This window comes from Hippopotamus amphibius, chromosome X (assembly GCF_030028045.1).
Source record: "Hippopotamus amphibius kiboko isolate mHipAmp2 chromosome X, mHipAmp2.hap2, whole genome shotgun sequence".
NCBI lineage: Eukaryota > Metazoa > Chordata > Mammalia > Artiodactyla > Hippopotamidae > Hippopotamus > Hippopotamus amphibius.
Window position 1 is genome coordinate 90,868,962 of NC_080203.1, and position 18,131 is coordinate 90,887,092.

Sequence of the window (18,131 nt, forward strand, 5' to 3'; positions counted from 1 at the left end):
GAGAGGCCTCTACACACAAACTTGGACAAAATAAATATTTCCTTCCTCTCCTCGAAAGCCAGGATTCTAAAAATCAGCAATCCCCGGGGAGGGAGCAGCATCCTGGCTTCCTTCTTTCAAAGCCCCAGAGGTGTCAGCGCCTAGCGCTGGGAGTTGTGTACTCCTCTCCTAATCTGCGGGCCTGCAGAAGGGTCTCTTGCAATCAGACACCCGAAGCGGCGTTCTGCGGCTCACACCGGAAAGACCCAGGCGGAGAGCATGTTTGGGCGGGGCTCGCGCCAGAGCTGAGGTCATCGAGGGGGTGCCAGTTCGGACCCACCATCCACCAACGTCAACTCCTCTTCCGGTCTGTCTTCATAACGCGCATGCGCAGCACTGGCCTTTAAACGTGCACCGCCGGTCCCTCCGGAAAGAGGATCCGGTAGTTAATTACAACTTTGTTCCTCCGCCGCTGAGGCGCACTACTTGCTCTCAGTCTGGGAAGCACTTTTGAGTTCCCGCTTCCTGATAGGGAACTCACGCCTGCCGATTCAGCCCAGTCCCCACGGGATGAAGGCTTCCTAGGGCTTGGCCTCACTCAAGGTATACGAGGCTCGGAGGGACACCCCGCGGAGGGATCCGGTTTGTTGTGGTGAAGGGAGGGGGGAGACGCTGACAAACCAAGATGGCGGCGGCGGCAATGAAGGCCGCGGCGGTTGGGAGGTAACTGTAGTGGTGAAGGCTGCGGTAGTTGGGAGGCAGCGGCAGAGTTTGGAAGGAACAGAGCAGCACGAAGAAGTGGTAGCAGTAGCGTTAGCCTGAGCCTCTCAGAGCGCGGCAGCTACACGCCCCCTGGGCCCTCGGCGGGCGGCGGCCGCCCCGCTTAGGGCCTAGTCCCCGAGTAGTGCCTCGGCTTCATACAGCGGCGTCCGCCATGAGTCCTTAAGGGCGGTCCGAGCCCTCCAGTCCTAGGGCCCACCATGGAGCCGGGGTCTGACGACTTCCTCCCGCCGCCGGAGTGCCCGGTGTTCGAGCCTAGCTGGGCGGAGTTCCGAGACCCTCTCGGCTACATCGCGAAAATCAGGCCCATCGCAGAGAAGTCGGGCATTTGCAAGATCCGCCCACCCGCGGTAAGGCCCTGGGCCGGTGGTCGCCGGCCACCAGGCCGGGGATAAAGAACTAGGGTAGCGGGCGGAGAAGTCTGGAGCGGAGGGCAGCTCGAGGTGTGGGGTGATGGGGTGGCTGGGACCGTTGTGGATGCGAAGCGGGTCAGAGAAAGGGTTCTGGGGCCAGGGGTCCTTTCGTGGTGTGAGGGCCCCAAACGGAGACCCACCCCCATCCCCCAACTCCCACCCCGCCCTTCAGAATCACTCCTAGTAAGATTCAAGACAGGAGTGCCTAGTGGCCCTGGGGAGAGTTCACAGAGAGGCACCCGCACATCTCTTGGTTACCCTGAACCACCTAGGTCAAGGCGGATCTAAATAAAGGCTTTCTGTCATTTGCTGGTATCACTTTTCTTAAGGCAGGCAGTGTGGTGTAGTGGAAAGATCACAGGTCTGAGGGGAGATAGACCTGAGTTCAAAACTCCACTCTGCAGCTTACCAGCTGTGTGACCTTGGACAAGTAACGTAATCTTTCTGAGCCTGTGAAATGGGTCCCATGAATGGTTATTTCGAGAATTGGATTTAAACTAGGTAGCGTCTGTGTGTAGTAGGCACTAGATAAGTGGTAATTATTGTGACTGCAAAGGTGTTTGATGTGGTCATTGGTTTGCTCCTATGTGGGTTTGACTCATTTTTACTCACACCCTGCCAGGCCAATCCATTTATGATAATATTCTGGGCTGGTAGACCAGTCAGGAAATCATTCTCACAGGGAATGCTCTATGTGGCTCCCCTGAGATGGGTTCAGGGAATTGTCCCCTTTTTTTCCTAGTGGAGGGCAATATCTGGGCTTTTCCTGCACATCACCGCCCAGGCTTGACTTCTGTGGAGAGTTTCGGACCAGTCAACTTGGGGTGGGGTATGAGTCCTTTTCAGAAGATTTCTACTCTGATCTGCCCCAGGATGTAGGAGGTCCCAGAGGATAGGATATTCTTGGACTCCCAGAAACAGAATGGACTGATGGAAGTCTGCCTCCTTTGGAACCCTTGGTTCCCAGAGGTCAGCGACAAAGGGCATATCTTTGCTCCTGGGCCTGGCTCCAGGCCAGGAGAAGTCCCCCAAGGGCTAGGATAGGCTGCCACCTTGCTAGCATGGAGGGGAAGTGATGATATGCGTTGTTCAGTCACCACTTGGGATTCCAAGGGCAGGAATTGAGTTTGTCTCAAACAGGGTGTTTTTGAGTGGGTGTCTCCTGGCTGAAACCAAGTGGGAAACCTTGCTGCCACCCGAGGAGGGCACCATAGGCCTCCTTATTCAACTTGGAGCTTTCCGGTGTTCAGCCATAGATTTAGGCTGGTTTCAGATGGATCCTCTGGGAGGTGTTGAGTAAGCTAATTTCTGCCTTGTTGGAGCATGGCCACAGATCTCTGAGGTATCCTTGTCTATGGTGAGGGAGTGGCAGTGAGTAGTGAGAGGTCGGGAAGGCCAGCAGAAAGGAGAGGCTGGAGTCCTGGGCAGCCTCAAGGAGGCACTCCCTGAAGTAGCCTGGCAGGCCTCTGGGAAAGAGGCATATCTGACAGAAGGAATAGCTGAGGCTTGACTTTTCTATCCCATTTTTCTATCTTGGACTTCTCGGGGCAGTCGGGCCTTGTGCAAGTATTGTTACCCTTCTCTGGGGGACCAGGAATGGGAAATGTGGCATGTCCCTTGTGTGTGTGTGTCCCCTACAGGGGCTGTCCTTTGTTATGCTTTTCTATCTCAACACTGTACTGCCCTCTAATCCAGGAGACCTGGCTCTCTCTGGTTTTGTTCTGTTTTTCCCTCCTGTAGGGCTGCTCCTAGGCCTCCTTTAGGCAGCCGGGACTTCTGGCTGGAATTTAAAACACTCACCCAAGTGGTGCTTGGGCATAGAGTGGGAACTTTTGTATGAGTGGGTGCTTGGAAATTGGAGGTTTGCCTGAAGGGCGATTTGGATTCTGAATTGCTAGGCAGGTGACTGCTACTCCTCGGGAAGATGAGTGCGAGGAGAGTGTTGGTACCCTGGAATAGACCCAGGGGAGCTTGGAAGGGCCTTGCTTCCTGCATCAGGTGGCCAACCTTTTTATCACTATCCTGACAATACTGATGTACTGAGTATTTGGCACATGGGAGTATGGGACTGAAGGCAGAATGAGGGAGCTTGTAGGTCCCAGGGAGAGCCACGCAGGGAGGTTTGCTGAACCTTCCCCAGCTATCTGTTGCATGCACAGCTCCTCCTCTAGGATTCCAGTTCTGCCATTTCCTGTCAGGTTGCTTGATGTTGCACTTATTCTTATCTAGAACTTGATTCAGCAGGAAAGAAGGGTGCCTGGAGTTTTGGGTTTGCACACCTTTCTGCCTGGCTTACCTGCACTGAGGGGAGTGCCCTACTGATGGGAGGCAAGAGGGCATTGGGAGCTTGTCTGGGCTTGAGCCATATCATTTTAGTTTGAGATTTTTATTGTTGTTGGTTTTGTTTTTTGTTTTTGCCCCTGTTTCACTGAGTCCCATGTGTTTGCTACCTGCTTTGCGGGGTGGGGGGGTGGTGGTGGGGATATGTGTGCATGCAAGTAAGAGTTCTCTGGCCCATTTTCTAAAAGTGTGTGTACTGAAGAGGCCAACAGCTTTTTCTTCTCTTTTACTGTCCCCCTTCCCCCCTTCCATATGTATGCATGTGTGTGTGAACACTGGTAACCTGGTGCAGAGAGCCTTGGACCAGAGGTCAGAAGATAGGGGTTCTAGTCTTGGCTCTACCACTAACTCAGCATGTGATTCTGGAGAAACCATAATTCTTCTCTGGGCCTCACTTTCCCCTTCGTTAAATGAGGGCACTGGTCTAGGTTACTTGAGGTACTGTTCACCACCCCAGCAGGAGCCAGGGTTCTGAGGAGGAAAGGACTGCATGTGGGGTGGGGTGGGGCAGGCATTGGGGAGGAGGCTCTTAACAGCTGCCCTTCGGGCAGGACACAGTAAGCTCCAACTTGGCAGGACAGAGTCTCCCCTACTTTCGTTTTCTTTCCCTGACTTTCCTCCTTCTCCCCAAATCCTCCCAATCTTTGCCACCACAATCAGTGGTGCATCCCAGCACTTAGCACACCCCTTTCCCCTTCCCACTTCCTCCCCTCCCTCTTCCTGTACTGGGCAGGTATTTGAGAGAGGACCCACAGGAAGCCTTTCTGACCAGGTGAGTATTGCAAATTCTTGCTCCTTGTTCCTTGCTCTTCCCTGCAGTATCTGTCTCAGGCCTTTTAAACTGAAAGAACAGACATTAAAGGCCCAAACTTTTAAATCCTGCCCAAATTGGAGCTGAGATACCTTGCGTATGTATTAGGTAGTGAGGTCAGCCTTAGATGTCAAGTCTTAATGATGATTCCTTTGAATAACATTTTCATCTGAAAACCAGTTTAATTTTTCATATCAGTCTTATGAGGAAACCAGGGCAAGAGTCCATATTGCCACCTTACAGTTGAGAAAACAGGTTCGGAAAGGTAAAATCCCATAGCTAGTAAATAGTGGAGCTAAAACATGAACCCAGATCTTCTGACTCCAGATCCTGTGTGCTTTCCAGTACTTTCAGACTGTGTGTCCTACAGCACATGCCTAGGGGATGAGGAGTTAATATGGGTGTAAGGAGAGTTTGAAGTCAGCTGTTTTGGGCCCCATGTCTCTATTTCTTAAAAACTGTAGCACTGTATTGTTGGGAGAGACTCAGGAGACATTTCCCAGGGTATGTGCATGGGGTGTTGGTTGTGGACTTGAGGGGCTTCTAAAGATCTGTTGTGAGTTGTGTGTGTATGGGTTAGGAGTTTGCCAGGTTGAAAGGTCTGGGGTGGCTAGAGGTCTGGGAAGGCATGAATGGGATGCTGAGCTCCTTTTGGTGCCCTCTGGTCTTGCACTATGCTGGAATAACCAGACTCCCTTTTCTCCTCTGTACCCACTCAGGACTGGCAACCACCCTTTGCTGTAGAAGTGGACAACTTCAGATTTACTCCCCGAATCCAGAGGCTGAATGAACTAGAGGTAAGAAGACTAGCAGCTGGTGATGGGGTTGGGAGAATGGATACCTGAGGTCTGATCCCACTTCCTTCCTACCTTCTCAGGCTAAGATACTTTACCTAACTAGGCCTTTATTCTCTCTTCTGTGAAATTGCCTGGAGGGCATGGAAGAAGCCTTAGAGCTCTGAATATAACCTAGAGCAGGGGCATTTAGCATCCCAAATCTGATAGCCCCAAGGCTGGGGATGGCCCTTTTCCACAAAGGTTTGCTACTTCTGAAGCTCCCCTGTCAACTAACCTACCCTACCTGGGTCAGCAAAAGAGAAATATGGGGCTGGCTGAGACCATTTCTTGCTTGGCCAGCTGAATGTGTCCTCATCTATCCAATTCATCTGCAGCCCTGTGCTTCCTACCTTTCTTCCATGGTGCTTGGTAAGGTGGGAGGTGAGGTGGATGGGCAGGAATAATGCAAGAACTGGTCTGTATGGAAGCTGGAATGGTTACCATCTTGGACAAAGGGTCAGGCAGGTAGGCTTTTCCCTCTCCCTTATGTTCTATACAGGAAATCTAGGCCCTTTGCGTGGGTAAGGTGAGGTTCTACACTAAGGACTTGAGAATGCCTCAGGGCAATGAGAGTAGATGCCCTTAAGCCAGTTCTAGATAAAGTCCTGGAGTTTCCCCATGGGAGATGTAGGTTAGAGGTATGCTACCACACCTCTCCCTCATTATTATGTATCCTCAAGCCTTACTAGACATCTGGGGGTGTGGGGATGACTACTAGGCCCAACCAAAAACCCATAACTTAAAAGCTTACTTGTCTTTTAGACCACAGTTCCTCAACCTTCGCACTATGGACATTTTGGGCCAGGTAGTTTTTTGTTGTGGAGGGCTGTCCTGCGCATTGTAGGATGTCTGTCAGCATCCCTGGCCTGTACCCTTTAGATAGCAGTACATAGTACCCTCTCCCAGGTATGGCAACCAAAAATGTCTCCAGGCATTACTTAAACGTCCCCTGGAGGGCAAAATTGCCCCTCATTGAGAATCACTTTTCTAGTCCAGGTGCTGTTCTGGTCAGGGCAAAAATCATTGCTTGTATGGGGTACAAGTTCCCTAGAGGAGTGGATCTGACCAGGTCTGTTGGGGTATAGCTAGAGCAAGGTGTAGCCTACCATGGGACAGGGGGCAGGTTTTCTAGAGAGAGAGTGCTGGCTGATGAGAGGGAGGGGCAGGGATGAGGCCAAGGTTGGAAAGCTAAGGGATTGAGGTTGAGGGAGTAGGGTTTCTGGCTCCTTAGGGATTCTCATAGCAAAGGAGCCATAGGATGTTCCTTTCCACAAATAGACCTTACTTTTCCTCATCTATGAAAGAACTGTCCCTGTTTCCCCCTCATGGGATCAGAGCAAGGTAATGAATGGTAATGACTTATGTAGTTCTCCCTAGAACTAGGCCCTCTGACTTGGGGCCTTGGGGAGCCCTTCATGGGCCACTGAGAGTTCAGGAAAGCATGGTAGATGCCTTGTTCCAAGGATCTTTGGCTCACACTGGGTCCTCTGTAGGCCAGGTGCCAGTGCTGCTTTGGTACGCCATCTCAGTTCTTTAGGCCATTCTGTCTTTAGCATGCACTCTCACCCTTCAGCCAGCATGGAACAGATATCGTGGTGCATGTGAAGAGATGAATGTTCTGTTTTGAAACCTTCATTCTCTGAAACATGCCTAGAGCTTACATTTAATTCCAGAGTTTCCAGAGGGCATTCACTGTTCTCATAGTCTACCCTTCTGGGGTGAATGGACTGGGCAGTTATTTTATTTCCTTCATAGTCAGAAAACAGGGGTCCAGAGAATAGAACTGATTTACTCAAGACTATACAGCAAATTATTAGCAGAGGAAAAGCAAAAAGTTATATTGACACTCAAATCTCTTGGTACCTGCTGTGTGACTTGAGGAAGCAGAGACTCTGTGAAAGAGATGATGATACTTATACAGCCCTATCAGGGAGATTGAGAAAGAGTATATGTAAAGCTTTGGCTATTATGACTAGACCTGCTCTGTTTTGGGATCCTGGGCTTCTCCTGTTGCCTGGAAGGTGGCAAAGATAAGAGAGGTGGGCAAGGTGCTACCTATAGTTGGGGATCCAGTTCACTGGGAGAGGCCCTGGGTAGTGGGCCACTCTGCATTCCTTCTCCTCCCCAAGATTAGGCCAGGAGACAGGGGTCAAGTAGAGGGGGAGGCCAGCCTCTCTGAGCCATTTCTTCTCCAGGCCCAGACGAGAGTGAAACTGAACTACTTGGATCAGATTGCCAAATTCTGGGAAATCCAGGGCTCCTCCTTAAAGATTCCCAATGTAGAACGGCGGATCTTGGACCTCTACAGCCTCAGCAAAGTAAGAACAGGTTTTTCTCAAACCCCTCCCCACCCCACACCTTAATATCCTTGGTACTCTGGGGGCCACCTTGGTTTGGATATTGGATCTCTAAGCTGCAGTGGAAGGGGCACAGCCTGGTAGCACACAAGCTGTCATCAGAACTTCTTGGCATCTCTTGGCTGCAATTTGAGTCTGAGTGGTGGAGGTAGGAGGGGGTAGCCTTCAGTGAAGTGAGGGGCCAGAGTTGTCCTCATTTTCCTTTCTGTATGTACACACAGCACATCCACGTCCCTTCCTGCTTGTCCTTACAGATCGTGGTGGAGGAAGGTGGCTATGAAGCCATCTGCAAGGACCGTCGATGGGCTCGGGTGGCCCAGCGCCTCAACTACCCACCAGGCAAAAACATTGGCTCCCTGCTACGCTCCCACTATGAACGCATCGTTTACCCCTATGAGATGTACCAGTCTGGAGCCAACCTGGTGGTAAGGATGCCAGGCCGGGGTGGGAGTAAGCTTTCCCCTGCCAGATGCAAATTTCCACACTTGCTCTTAATGCAGTGGCCCCCAGCCTTTTTGGCACCAGGGACCGGTTTCATGGAAGACAATTTTTCCATGCATGGGGGTAGGGGGATGGTTCAGGCGGTAATGCGAGCAATGGAGAGCAGCAGATGAAGCTTCACTAGTTCGCCTGCCACTCACTTACTGCTGTGTGTCCCGGTACCGGTCTGCAGCCCAGGAGTTGGGGACCCCTGTCTTAATGGAACTGGTTTAGTGGAGTGGACTGGAGACCTGGAGAGGTCTCGGAAGAGATGAAGTCTGGTTTAGTTGGGGAGATGGTTGTAGGGAGGTGGTTGGAAGGAGGGATGGCATAAACAAAGGCATGAGAAGAATTTCCAAAATGTGTGCTGGTGTCAGTGGCCAGTTGAGCAGGCCCGATGGGGGTGGGGGAGGGGGATGAAACCACAGCTTTGGTTGCCATTGAGTAAGGGTAGAGGGAGGTCCTTGCTGTTGGGAGCTGGGGCCCCATGCCTTGACCCTTACCCCTCACATGTCCCAGCAGTGCAACACACGTCCATTTGATAATGAGGAGAAGGACAAGGAATACAAACCCCACAGTATCCCCCTTCGGCAATCTGTGCAGCCCTCCAAGTTCAACAGCTATGGCCGGCGAGCCAAGAGACTGCAGCCTGATGTGAGTACTTCCTTTCATCTAACTTAGAGCTTTGGGGGTGAAGAGAGTCCTCTCCCTCCCTCTGACCAAGGCATTCTTCCCTGTTCCATTCTGCCTTCTCTCAGTTCTCTGAGTTCTGAACAGTAGTATGTCTCTCTCTGGCTTCACTCTTGCTCTTCCTCTACTCTCAGCTGACCTTCTGAGCTGGGTTTTGATCTGTTCGTGTAATATGTTTCCTATGTCTGCTGTTCTTGCCTGCCTTCTTCCTTTCCTGACTCACTCTGTTCATAGGAGAAGAACTCTTTTTATCCTTATACCTATATCCTAGCCTCAGGAAGAAGCTTATGTGCCAGCATACAACAGAGAACAAGATAGACACTGTCCCTGGGCTCACCGAAGCATGCAATTCACCAGATCTTATTAGTCACTGCCATTTGTTGGTAGTATCAAACACTTAGATTTCTTTATATATGTTTTCCTCAAACCCCCTTATAACTGTGAGGTAGGAGTTAATATTCTCATTTTACAGTTGGAAAAAGTGAGATCCCATCTTAATTCCATTCCAAGGGAGGAATGAGGAGGGAGTTCACTTACCCTCAGTCTCCAAAAAGCAATCTGAATTCTTGCCCTGGCCCACTTATGCCTCCGCCCTGCATGAATTCACGTGATATGGTCCAAGCTGTTGTTCTTTTAGGATGGGGCAGTCTGCCCAAGACAGCAGTCTTGATTCTTTTCTTTCTTTCCTCCCAGCCGGAACCCACGGAGGAAGACATTGAAAAGAATCCTGAGCTGAAGAAACTTCAGATCTATGGGGCAGGCCCCAAGATGATGGGCCTGGGCCTCATGGCCAAGGATAAGACTCTGCGGAAGAAAGGTAAGGCCTGACAGGCTGGGGCAGTGTGAAGAATGGCCTCACCTGGGGAGAGCAGGCGGGGCTCTGACTGTTCAGACTTGTACTTTAGAGCTGCTCTTCTCTCTCCTAGATAAGGAAGGGCCCGAGTGCCCCCCCACCATAGTGGTGAAGGAGGAGTCAGGCGGGGACGTGAAGGTGGAGTCACCGTCACCCAAGACCTTCCTGGAGAGCAAGGAGGAGTTGAGTCACAGCCCAGAGCCCTGCACCAAGATGACCATGAGGCTGCGGAGGAACCACAGCAATGCCCAGTTTGTAAGGACCCAGCCCTGATTTCCTGATGTTCTGCTTCTCATCCCTTTGACGAACATTTCCCCAGCATGGCACTGGACCAGGTTGCATTAAGCAGAAAAGTGGGCCTGGTGGGCCCTGCCCTCAGGTAGCTCACTTAATTGGGGAAACAAGGCCAACTCACATGGAACAAAGAACAAGAAAGGGTGATCAAGTGCTGTCAACGTGAAGTACTGGAAGGGTGCAGAGAAGGAGACTCCCTCTCTATTGCTTCAGGATAAAAGGCTAAGCTCCTCATTACCATGCATGATCCAGTCCCTGCAGACCTCTAGCCTCATTCCCCAGCACTGCCCACCTTACTGCTCTGCTATAGCCATACTGAACTACTCTTGGGTATGTTTGTTTTTATCCCAAGATGTGCCATGCTTTCTTTCCCCATCCTTTGCACATGCTGTTTCTTCTGCATGAAGGAGTTTTCCCCTGTGCTCTGCCCCATTGCTGAATTTCAGTTTGTCTTCAGGTTTCAGTCAGTTTCAAGTGTCAACTTTTCAGTGAAGTTCTTCCTCAAGGCTGTTCCTCCTTTTCTCCAGCTGATTTGCGTGCTTCCTCCTTTAGGTTTCCATCGTGCTCTTTTATGGGCTGCTTTTGGCAGTTTCCACAGTGCCCTTTAATTTTTATGAACTTGTGCCTCTGGAGTACTATATACCTTTAGAAGGCAGATGTCATGTCTTATTTATGACTACTGCAGAGTCTAGCATACTGTTGAACACCTAAGTGTTCAGTAAGTGTTCATTGAATGAATAAAAATGGGGGATTCAGGACTGAATGATAAAGACTCTGCTCTCACAGCTCCACCAGTTAGTTTATGTGGGGAGATGGTATGACCATGCAGTAAAACTCCAGACCTAGCATGACTAACCTGTACAGGGCCGTGAATGATCCAGCCAGGACGCATGGTGGGTTTCACATGGAGATCTGTGTGGACTAGGGTACTGTTTAGAGGGGTCTGATGTTTGAAAGGCTGGACAGGGCTCAGGTTGATGAACTGTTGCCTCCTTCCCCTGGCAGATTGAGTCATATGTATGCCGAATGTGTTCCCGAGGGGATGAGGACGACAAGCTCCTGCTGTGTGATGGCTGTGATGACAACTACCACATCTTCTGCTTGTTGCCTCCTTTGCCTGAGATTCCCAAGGGTGTCTGGCGGTGCCCAAAGTGTGTCATGGCGGTAAGGACTTCCCAGCCCCAGTCTGTGTCTGCCTCATAGGCTATCCTTGCCTTCCTTCATCTGGCCTCATTGAAAGCAGCCTCCTAGCTCAGCCACAGTCTTATGTTTTGGGTCCCTGGGGTGGGGCTAGGTTAGGCAGAGCTTTGGGAGAAAGAAAAGGAGGACACTCAGCCTGTGTTCTCTGGGAGCTCTCAGACCACCTGGGGAAGTGAGAGTCATGATTAGACAGATCATACGTAATGACATATAATCAAATGTTAAATTGTGTGTTAGAAATTCAGATGTAGAAGTTCAGAGGAGAGGAAGGTCACTAAGGGTAGTAGTCAGGGAAGGTGTCAGCAATGAGATTTGGAGGACAGGAATATAAAGAAAAAAATGTTCTTTTGATTTCCAAGTTTTTTATTCTTTGTTTCTTTTAGAAAGCTTGGAAAATAGACAAATTACCTATCATCTCACCACCTAAAGACAACCATTGTTAATAGTCTGGTATATTTTCTTCTCATCTTTTCATTGTCGTGTATATATAACTATCTTTAACAAGTTTGGGATCTTACTGTATATTTTCATTTGTTACTTTATAATCATTTTTCTGTATTATTCAATTTATTCATGGGTATGATTTTTTTTTCTTGTAGGGGGTCGGTCCATCATGTGGGTATAATACTTATTTAGTTATTTTCCTTCTGTTGTGATAATTAGATTGGTTTGCATTGTAGACTTTAACTACAAGAGATGAGCAGGCTTTCTAGACTGGGGGATGGAGGAGTGCAGGAGTAAGAATACAGGGGGGTAATGTACCTAGTGCAAGAGAGGCAGTGAGGAGAACAACTGAAGCAGCAGTGTGGGCTAAGAGGTTTAGGAAGTCCGCCAGTTCCGTTTCATGAGCCTCCTACCTTGATCCAAATTCTGGGTGCTCGTCTACATCTCTCCCTGAGATTGTGGAGAGTAGACGTTGATAGTCTCTCGCCCAGTCAGCTGTGGTCATAGAGACTAGGTGTGCACGTGCACACACATAGATATGCACAGATGAGGAAAGAGACCAGGGCAGTGCATAATGGCCTTGGTAGTGGTGAGGATTCCTTTAGGGAGGAGTTTGGATACCAATAGTATCATAGACAACAAAGACTGTCAGGTCTACTTGGCTCTCTTCTCTAAGTGGTTGTGGGCCAGTGGACCAGATTGACATTTAGTTTTCAGACATGAGCAGAAGGTGTGTCTGACTGTAGGGTACATGCATCTCTCATCTAAAACTATGAACATAGGTACAGAGTGAGCTAGACACACGTTCTGGGTGTGGGGACGTAGTGTGGGGTTTGACATTAGGAGTTAGTGCCTTCGTTTCCCATCCTCCAAGCTACGAGAATATTCAGTGTCATTTTCCCAGGCGTGTAGTTCCAGTCTGGGCATAAAACTTCTCTAAGCATCCTGTATAAACTCACATTTTGTCTTGAGAGAAAAAATAGTGACAGAAGAGCATGGGGTGGCATATTTAAGTCAGAGCCCATGGTTTAGATAGTTAAGTTCTAAAGGAAGAGAAGAGCAAAAGCATGGTAGAAGTGCATGTGGGGAATGAAGAGACTAACTGCGCTCAAGTGCTAGGAAAAGAAGGTGGAGCTATGACATGAGACCTGCCACAGGGGCCTTCAGTACAGACCTAGGGCTGTTCTCCCTTCTGGCTCCTACCCCATATTCCAGCTCCGCTTTTGAGGATTCTCCACCTCTTTGCCTCTGCCTTGGTGACATGTTCTCCTTTGGGTTTCAGGAGTGTAAGCGCCCCCCTGAAGCCTTTGGCTTTGAGCAGGCTACCCGGGAATACACTCTGCAGAGCTTTGGCGAGATGGCTGACTCCTTTAAAGCCGATTACTTCAACATGCCCGTACACGTAGGTGATGGAGGGCTGGGGTAGTGTCAGGGCTAGGGTCATAGGTGCCTGATGGTCTGTAGCTCTCCTGGGTCAGTGGGGCCAGGATATGATGGGCGACGGTAATTTGTTACCCATGTTCCTTAGATGGTGCCCACAGAACTTGTGGAGAAGGAATTCTGGCGGCTGGTGAATAGTATTGAGGAAGATGTGACTGTTGAGTATGGGGCTGACATCCATTCCAAAGAATTTGGTAGCGGTTTCCCTGTCAGTGACAGTAAGCGGCACCTAACCCCTGAGGAGGAGGTGAGTAGATGATTCATGGTTATATGTCAGGTGTGTGATTTAGGCAAGTCATTTAGTATCTGAAAGACTCAGTATCTCTATAGGGTGGGGACTATTATGCCTGCCTTATGTGGTTGCTGTGAGATTTAGATGGGATGATGTGTGTTTAAAGAACACAGCCTAGTATCTGACACGGCATCTCCAGCCATGAGATTGGCTATTTTTTTGTCTGTAGAATGGAAATAGTATGAGAAGGTATATGAAATACCTGGCAGGGTGCCTGGCTCATTCATAAGAAATATTCACAGGGACTAGGATTTGTAAGTGCAGGAAATAATGAGGCCCTAGGCCCATATCAAGGGAAGGATACATTTTGGTCCAGAGCAGGAGCTTTTAACTTGCAGATATTTTGATGGGTAGGCACATCTATAAACCTCCCTAAAACTGAAGTAAAGTGAAGTGAATTGAAATTTTGTGTGTGTGCATTTGAGGGGGGCAGGGGGAGGGACACCTATAATATTTCTTAGATGTTTCAGAAAGGTCTGTGACCTCAAAATTAAGGTTCCCTGGGCTAAAGGTCTCAGCTCCTTAGCAAACCCTCATCCCTTTTCCACAAATACCTTACCTGACAGGAGTATGCTACGAGTGGTTGGAACCTGAATGTGATGCCGGTGTTGGAGCAGTCCGTACTATGCCACATCAATGCAGATATCTCTGGCATGAAGGTGCCCTGGCTCTATGTGGGCATGGTCTTCTCAGCCTTTTGCTGGCATATTGAGGATCACTGGAGTTACTCCATTAACTACCTCCACTGGTGAGTGGGGTTCTGGGGAACCAGGTAAGCAGTCAAGGTGGGCTCCTTCAGTACCATGGGTGTGCCTACTCTACATGTCTCCTTTCTGCTTGGCCAGGGGTGAGCCGAAGACCTGGTATGGGGTACCATCGCTTGCAGCAGAACATTTGGAAGAGGTGATGAAGAAGCTGACACCTGAGCTCTTTGATAGCCAGCCTGACCTTCTGCACCAACTTGTTACCCTCATGAATCCCAACACCCTCATGTCTCATGGTGTGCCGGTGAGTACCCAGGAAACGGGCAAAGAGTAGGAATGAGTTAGTGATGTCCTTTGTGGTGGTGGTGGTGGTGGTCATTGTCTGGAATCTACCCCTGCCCCTTTCTCATTCCTATTCTGTCTTAATCGGGTATAGGTTTGACGGAAATAATAGTGGTTAGAGATACAGTGTGATGGTGAGCTCTCTGGGCCTGATGTTTGGGGGCAACACCTTAGGGATGGCTTCCATCACTGGAAGAGCGAAATAGAAGGACTGGGCAAGATAAGTCTCCTTACTTTTAAAGGCACACATTTCCATTCACGTCCTGTTCGCAGCTTAGTCACATGGCCACATCAGGCTGCGAGGAAAACTGGAAAGTCTGACTTTTATTAAGGGTGGTCATGTACTAGCTGTAAATTGGAGGTCATGTTATTATGAAGAGAGAGAGATTGAATATAAGGGGACAACTAGCAGTCTCTGCTGTACTTCCCATATTGTAATCCTTTTCAGAGCAGTGGGTAGGTCTGTTTACTTATTTAACAGATCAAAGCTCTATGGTGGTAATTAGTTTGCAGTACATACGTGTACCAAATCCACATCTTGTACACCAACATGTTATATGTCAACTATATTTCAGTAAAGCTGGGGTGGGGGTGGGGGGTGGGAGGTAACCTTAAAAAAAAAAAAAAGCCAGTATCTTTCAGCATTTAAAAAAAAAAAAAAAAGCTGAACCCATGGCTTGTCCTATTCTCCTTCTCTGTGGACTTCTCTCCCACCGTGGGTATACATCCTGGCTTACCTATAAGGGGCTTTGTATTCCTGGAATTTCTAACGTTGATTAGCATCAGCCAGTTTTCTGATGTGGATCTTAAAAAAACCCGATCAGCAGTCCTGTAGGAACAGGAATGAGTACATCTTCCACCTCTGCTTTGAGTCTTATTCATTCTGTGCTGCTACTCCTCTCTACTCCCTTCAATCCCCTCCCCACAACACCAGCCTTGGCTACCCTTCTACTTAGTCTAGTGCATGGAACATGGTAGGAAGTCAGTACATATCGAATTAATATCTCCTTGAAATCCCTGGTCATCTGTATAGTAGGTCAGTGGTTCTCACCAGAATTTCTTGCCTTCAGCTTGTTTTGCGATACTATATAATATGAGTAACATTTTTTTTATTATATTTTAGTGATACTTAACCAAGGTTTGAGATATCTAGGGAATTAAAGGAAATGCATTCTACAATAGTTGAGGTCACCGTCCTCCACTAGGGGGAGGTGGGGGGTACCTTTTCCCTCTCCACCTCACCCCATTTAAGAATTACTGAGCTCAAGATGTGGAAATGATCAAGAGCCCTTCAAGTTACGCTCTTCACAAGTAGACGTTGGGTCTGACCTTTCCTCAGACTCCTTTCTTCCTAACCCATAGCATCAGCATCAGTCCTTTCCCACAATGTCAAGGAGAATTGTAAGAGTAGAAGAGGATTCTCCTTAAGGATTCAGACCACTAAGATTCATATTCATATATATAGATGTTATATATATATAGCTATTCAATCCTTACCTCTTTTTAAAAAAACTTTTATCATAGACTTTTTTGCTATACCTCCCAGCATTTCTCCTGCTCATGGCTCCCCAGCTTCTCTGGCCAGCTGCTGCTTCACCACCCCACCCTCTGTCTGCCCTGTCCCTCCTATAGGTAGTTTCCAGTATCTCCAGGCTGTTTGGACTTGGCAGTATGCCCTCAATCCAAGACATCTGATTTTCATATTCACATGTTAGCAGACTGCAATTTAGCCAGCTGGAGCTACCTCAGAGCTGTCTTTGGCTGCACCCCTCCCCCAATCTTCCCCTTTGGTGAGAGAAGGCTATTTCTTTTTATAGATAGAGGTATATAGTATAAGTATTTTCATTATAAAAAAAAATCCCCCCTTTTCAAAAAATGGAAATAGGTCATCTCTATTTCCTCCACGTTTTGTTACGTTTCCATCTGTTTTTTTATGTAAGTTTGGACATAACAAGTAATGAGTGAATGGATTTTATAATCTCTTGTTAAGTTTGATCATCTAGAACGGCATTGTCCAGTTTGGTAGCCACTAGCCACTGTGGCTATTGAGCACTTGAAACGTGGCTAGTCCCAACTGAAATGTACTGAAAGTATAAAATACATGTTGAATTTCAAGAGGTAGTATGAAAAAGAGAATGTGAAATATCTCACTAATACTTTTGTGTACCAATTACACATTGAAGTGATAATATTGTGGATATATTAAGTTAAATAAAATATATTGAAGTTAATTTCACCTGTTTCTTTTTACTTTATAATGTGGCTACTAGAGAATTTTAAAAGTACATATGTGGGTGGCATTATATTGCTGTTGGACAGTGCTGGTCTAGAATGACTTTTGCTTCCTCACCATGAACTATTTATAACTATCTTTTTTGAAAAACAGCTTTATTGCAGTATAATTTATATACCGTGAAAATCACGCATTTTAAATACACAGTTCAGTGAATTTACAGAGTTGTGCTACCATCGCCACAATCCAGTTTTAGAACATTTCCATCACCCCAGAAGGATCCCTTGTGCCCTTTTGCAGTCACTCTCCATTCCAACCCCTAGTCTCAGGCAACCACTAATCTGCTGACTCTAAAAATTTGTCTTTTCTAGACAGTTCATATAAATGAAATATTATGTGGTCTTTTGTGTCTGGCTTTTCACTTAGCATAATGTTTTTGAGGTTCATCTATATTATAGCTTGTTTCAGAACTTCATTCCTTTTTGTGGTGGAATAGTATTGCACTGTATGGATATACTACATTTTGTTTTTCCTTTCACCAGTTGATGGACTTTTGGGTCATTTTTTAATAGCTGCAGATTGTGAGGAGAGTTTTTTTTTAAAAAGCTGCATAGGAAATAGTAAAGTGATAGCCAAAATGAGGGTGCAGGAGCATTAGGTTCTAATTCTGGCTCTGCTGCTTGAGGCTCCTCTAGGACTCAGTTTTCACATCTATAAAATTAAGGCTGAGACTAGATCATTTGGCAGATATTGCTAGAACTTCCTCTGTGTGCAAGGCCTCTGGTCAACACCCGGAAAGCAAATAAACTAATCCCTGTCTTTAGTCATGTGCAGTTGAGTAGATGACAGAGGTGAGTAAACAACTGAAATAAAATATTACAGAGGTGCTACAAAAGAACAACAGACTTGGGTCATCAGAGATCAGGAAAGTATTTGTAGAAGTGGTGACACTTGAAGGAATAGTAAGAGTTTGCCTGTTAGGGCCGTGGCTTTATCATGTAGACATGGGGATTCAAGTGAGGGGTTCTCAACAGGGACATTATATGATCAGATTTGCATTTTGATTGGGGATGACAATTCTAGTGGTCGATAATGGGAGCCAGTGCAATAGTACAAGCAATAAATACTGATGTTGCCTTTAAGTAGGGATAAACTTGAGAAGAAAATGTATTGGCGGTGGGAACTGACATATGACCTGAATAAATGTGGAGATTCAATTGTTAGGATACTGATTCTCTCCACATTAGTCTAGAATCCTAGCAGAGGAATTGTTGGGTTGAAGGCTATAAACATTTTAGGTTCTTGGCGTGTATTAACAATTTTGCTTTCCAGAGAGAAGTTATTGGTCCCCATACTAGCACTGTACTTATTTCACTGTGTCTTCATCAGCATTGAATGTTCATCTTAAAAAACTCTGTAAGACTTCTTGGTAAAGATGGCTAATTAAAGATACACGTGGCTACTTCCATTCCTTACTGAAACTTCAGTATAATGGCACAAAGTGATTTTTTTTTAATGTAAAAAGTCACAGAGATGGGGAAAACAAGAAAGGAGACAATGATAAACAAAATTCTTGAAACTAGGAAATAAATAAGAAAACTGAATCTTAGGCCAGTATTGGAACATCTGAGAACCAATCTAAT

At 47.5% G+C, this 18,131-nt stretch overlaps 1 protein-coding gene across 11 annotated transcripts in view; it reads left to right on the forward strand.

The window, feature by feature from the left end:
• Window positions 1-437: 437 nt before the first annotated feature.
• Window positions 438-18,131, forward strand: part of KDM5C (lysine demethylase 5C) — a 31,533-nt gene continuing 13,839 nt past the window's right edge. For 5 of the 11 annotated variants that reach the window (XM_057717848.1, XM_057717854.1, XM_057717853.1 and 2 more), the window contains exons 1-12: window positions 574-1,109; window positions 5,043-5,120; window positions 7,355-7,477; window positions 7,771-7,941; window positions 8,516-8,650; window positions 9,380-9,503; window positions 9,613-9,794; window positions 10,839-10,997; window positions 12,760-12,879; window positions 13,006-13,164; window positions 13,776-13,957; window positions 14,055-14,217. In XM_057717848.1, the coding sequence (XP_057573831.1) occupies window positions 960-1,109; window positions 5,043-5,120; window positions 7,355-7,477; window positions 7,771-7,941; window positions 8,516-8,650; window positions 9,380-9,503; window positions 9,613-9,794; window positions 10,839-10,997; window positions 12,760-12,879; window positions 13,006-13,164; window positions 13,776-13,957; window positions 14,055-14,217 (1,746 nt within the window). In that variant the 5' untranslated portion in view covers window positions 574-959. Of the gene's footprint in view, window positions 1,110-5,042; window positions 5,121-7,354; window positions 7,478-7,770; window positions 7,942-8,515; window positions 8,651-9,379; window positions 9,504-9,612; window positions 9,795-10,838; window positions 10,998-12,759; window positions 12,880-13,005; window positions 13,165-13,775; window positions 13,958-14,054; window positions 14,218-18,131 lie in introns of all 11 variants that reach the window. The other 6 variants (XM_057717851.1, XM_057717855.1, XM_057717847.1 and 3 more) reach the window with 5 other exon arrangements.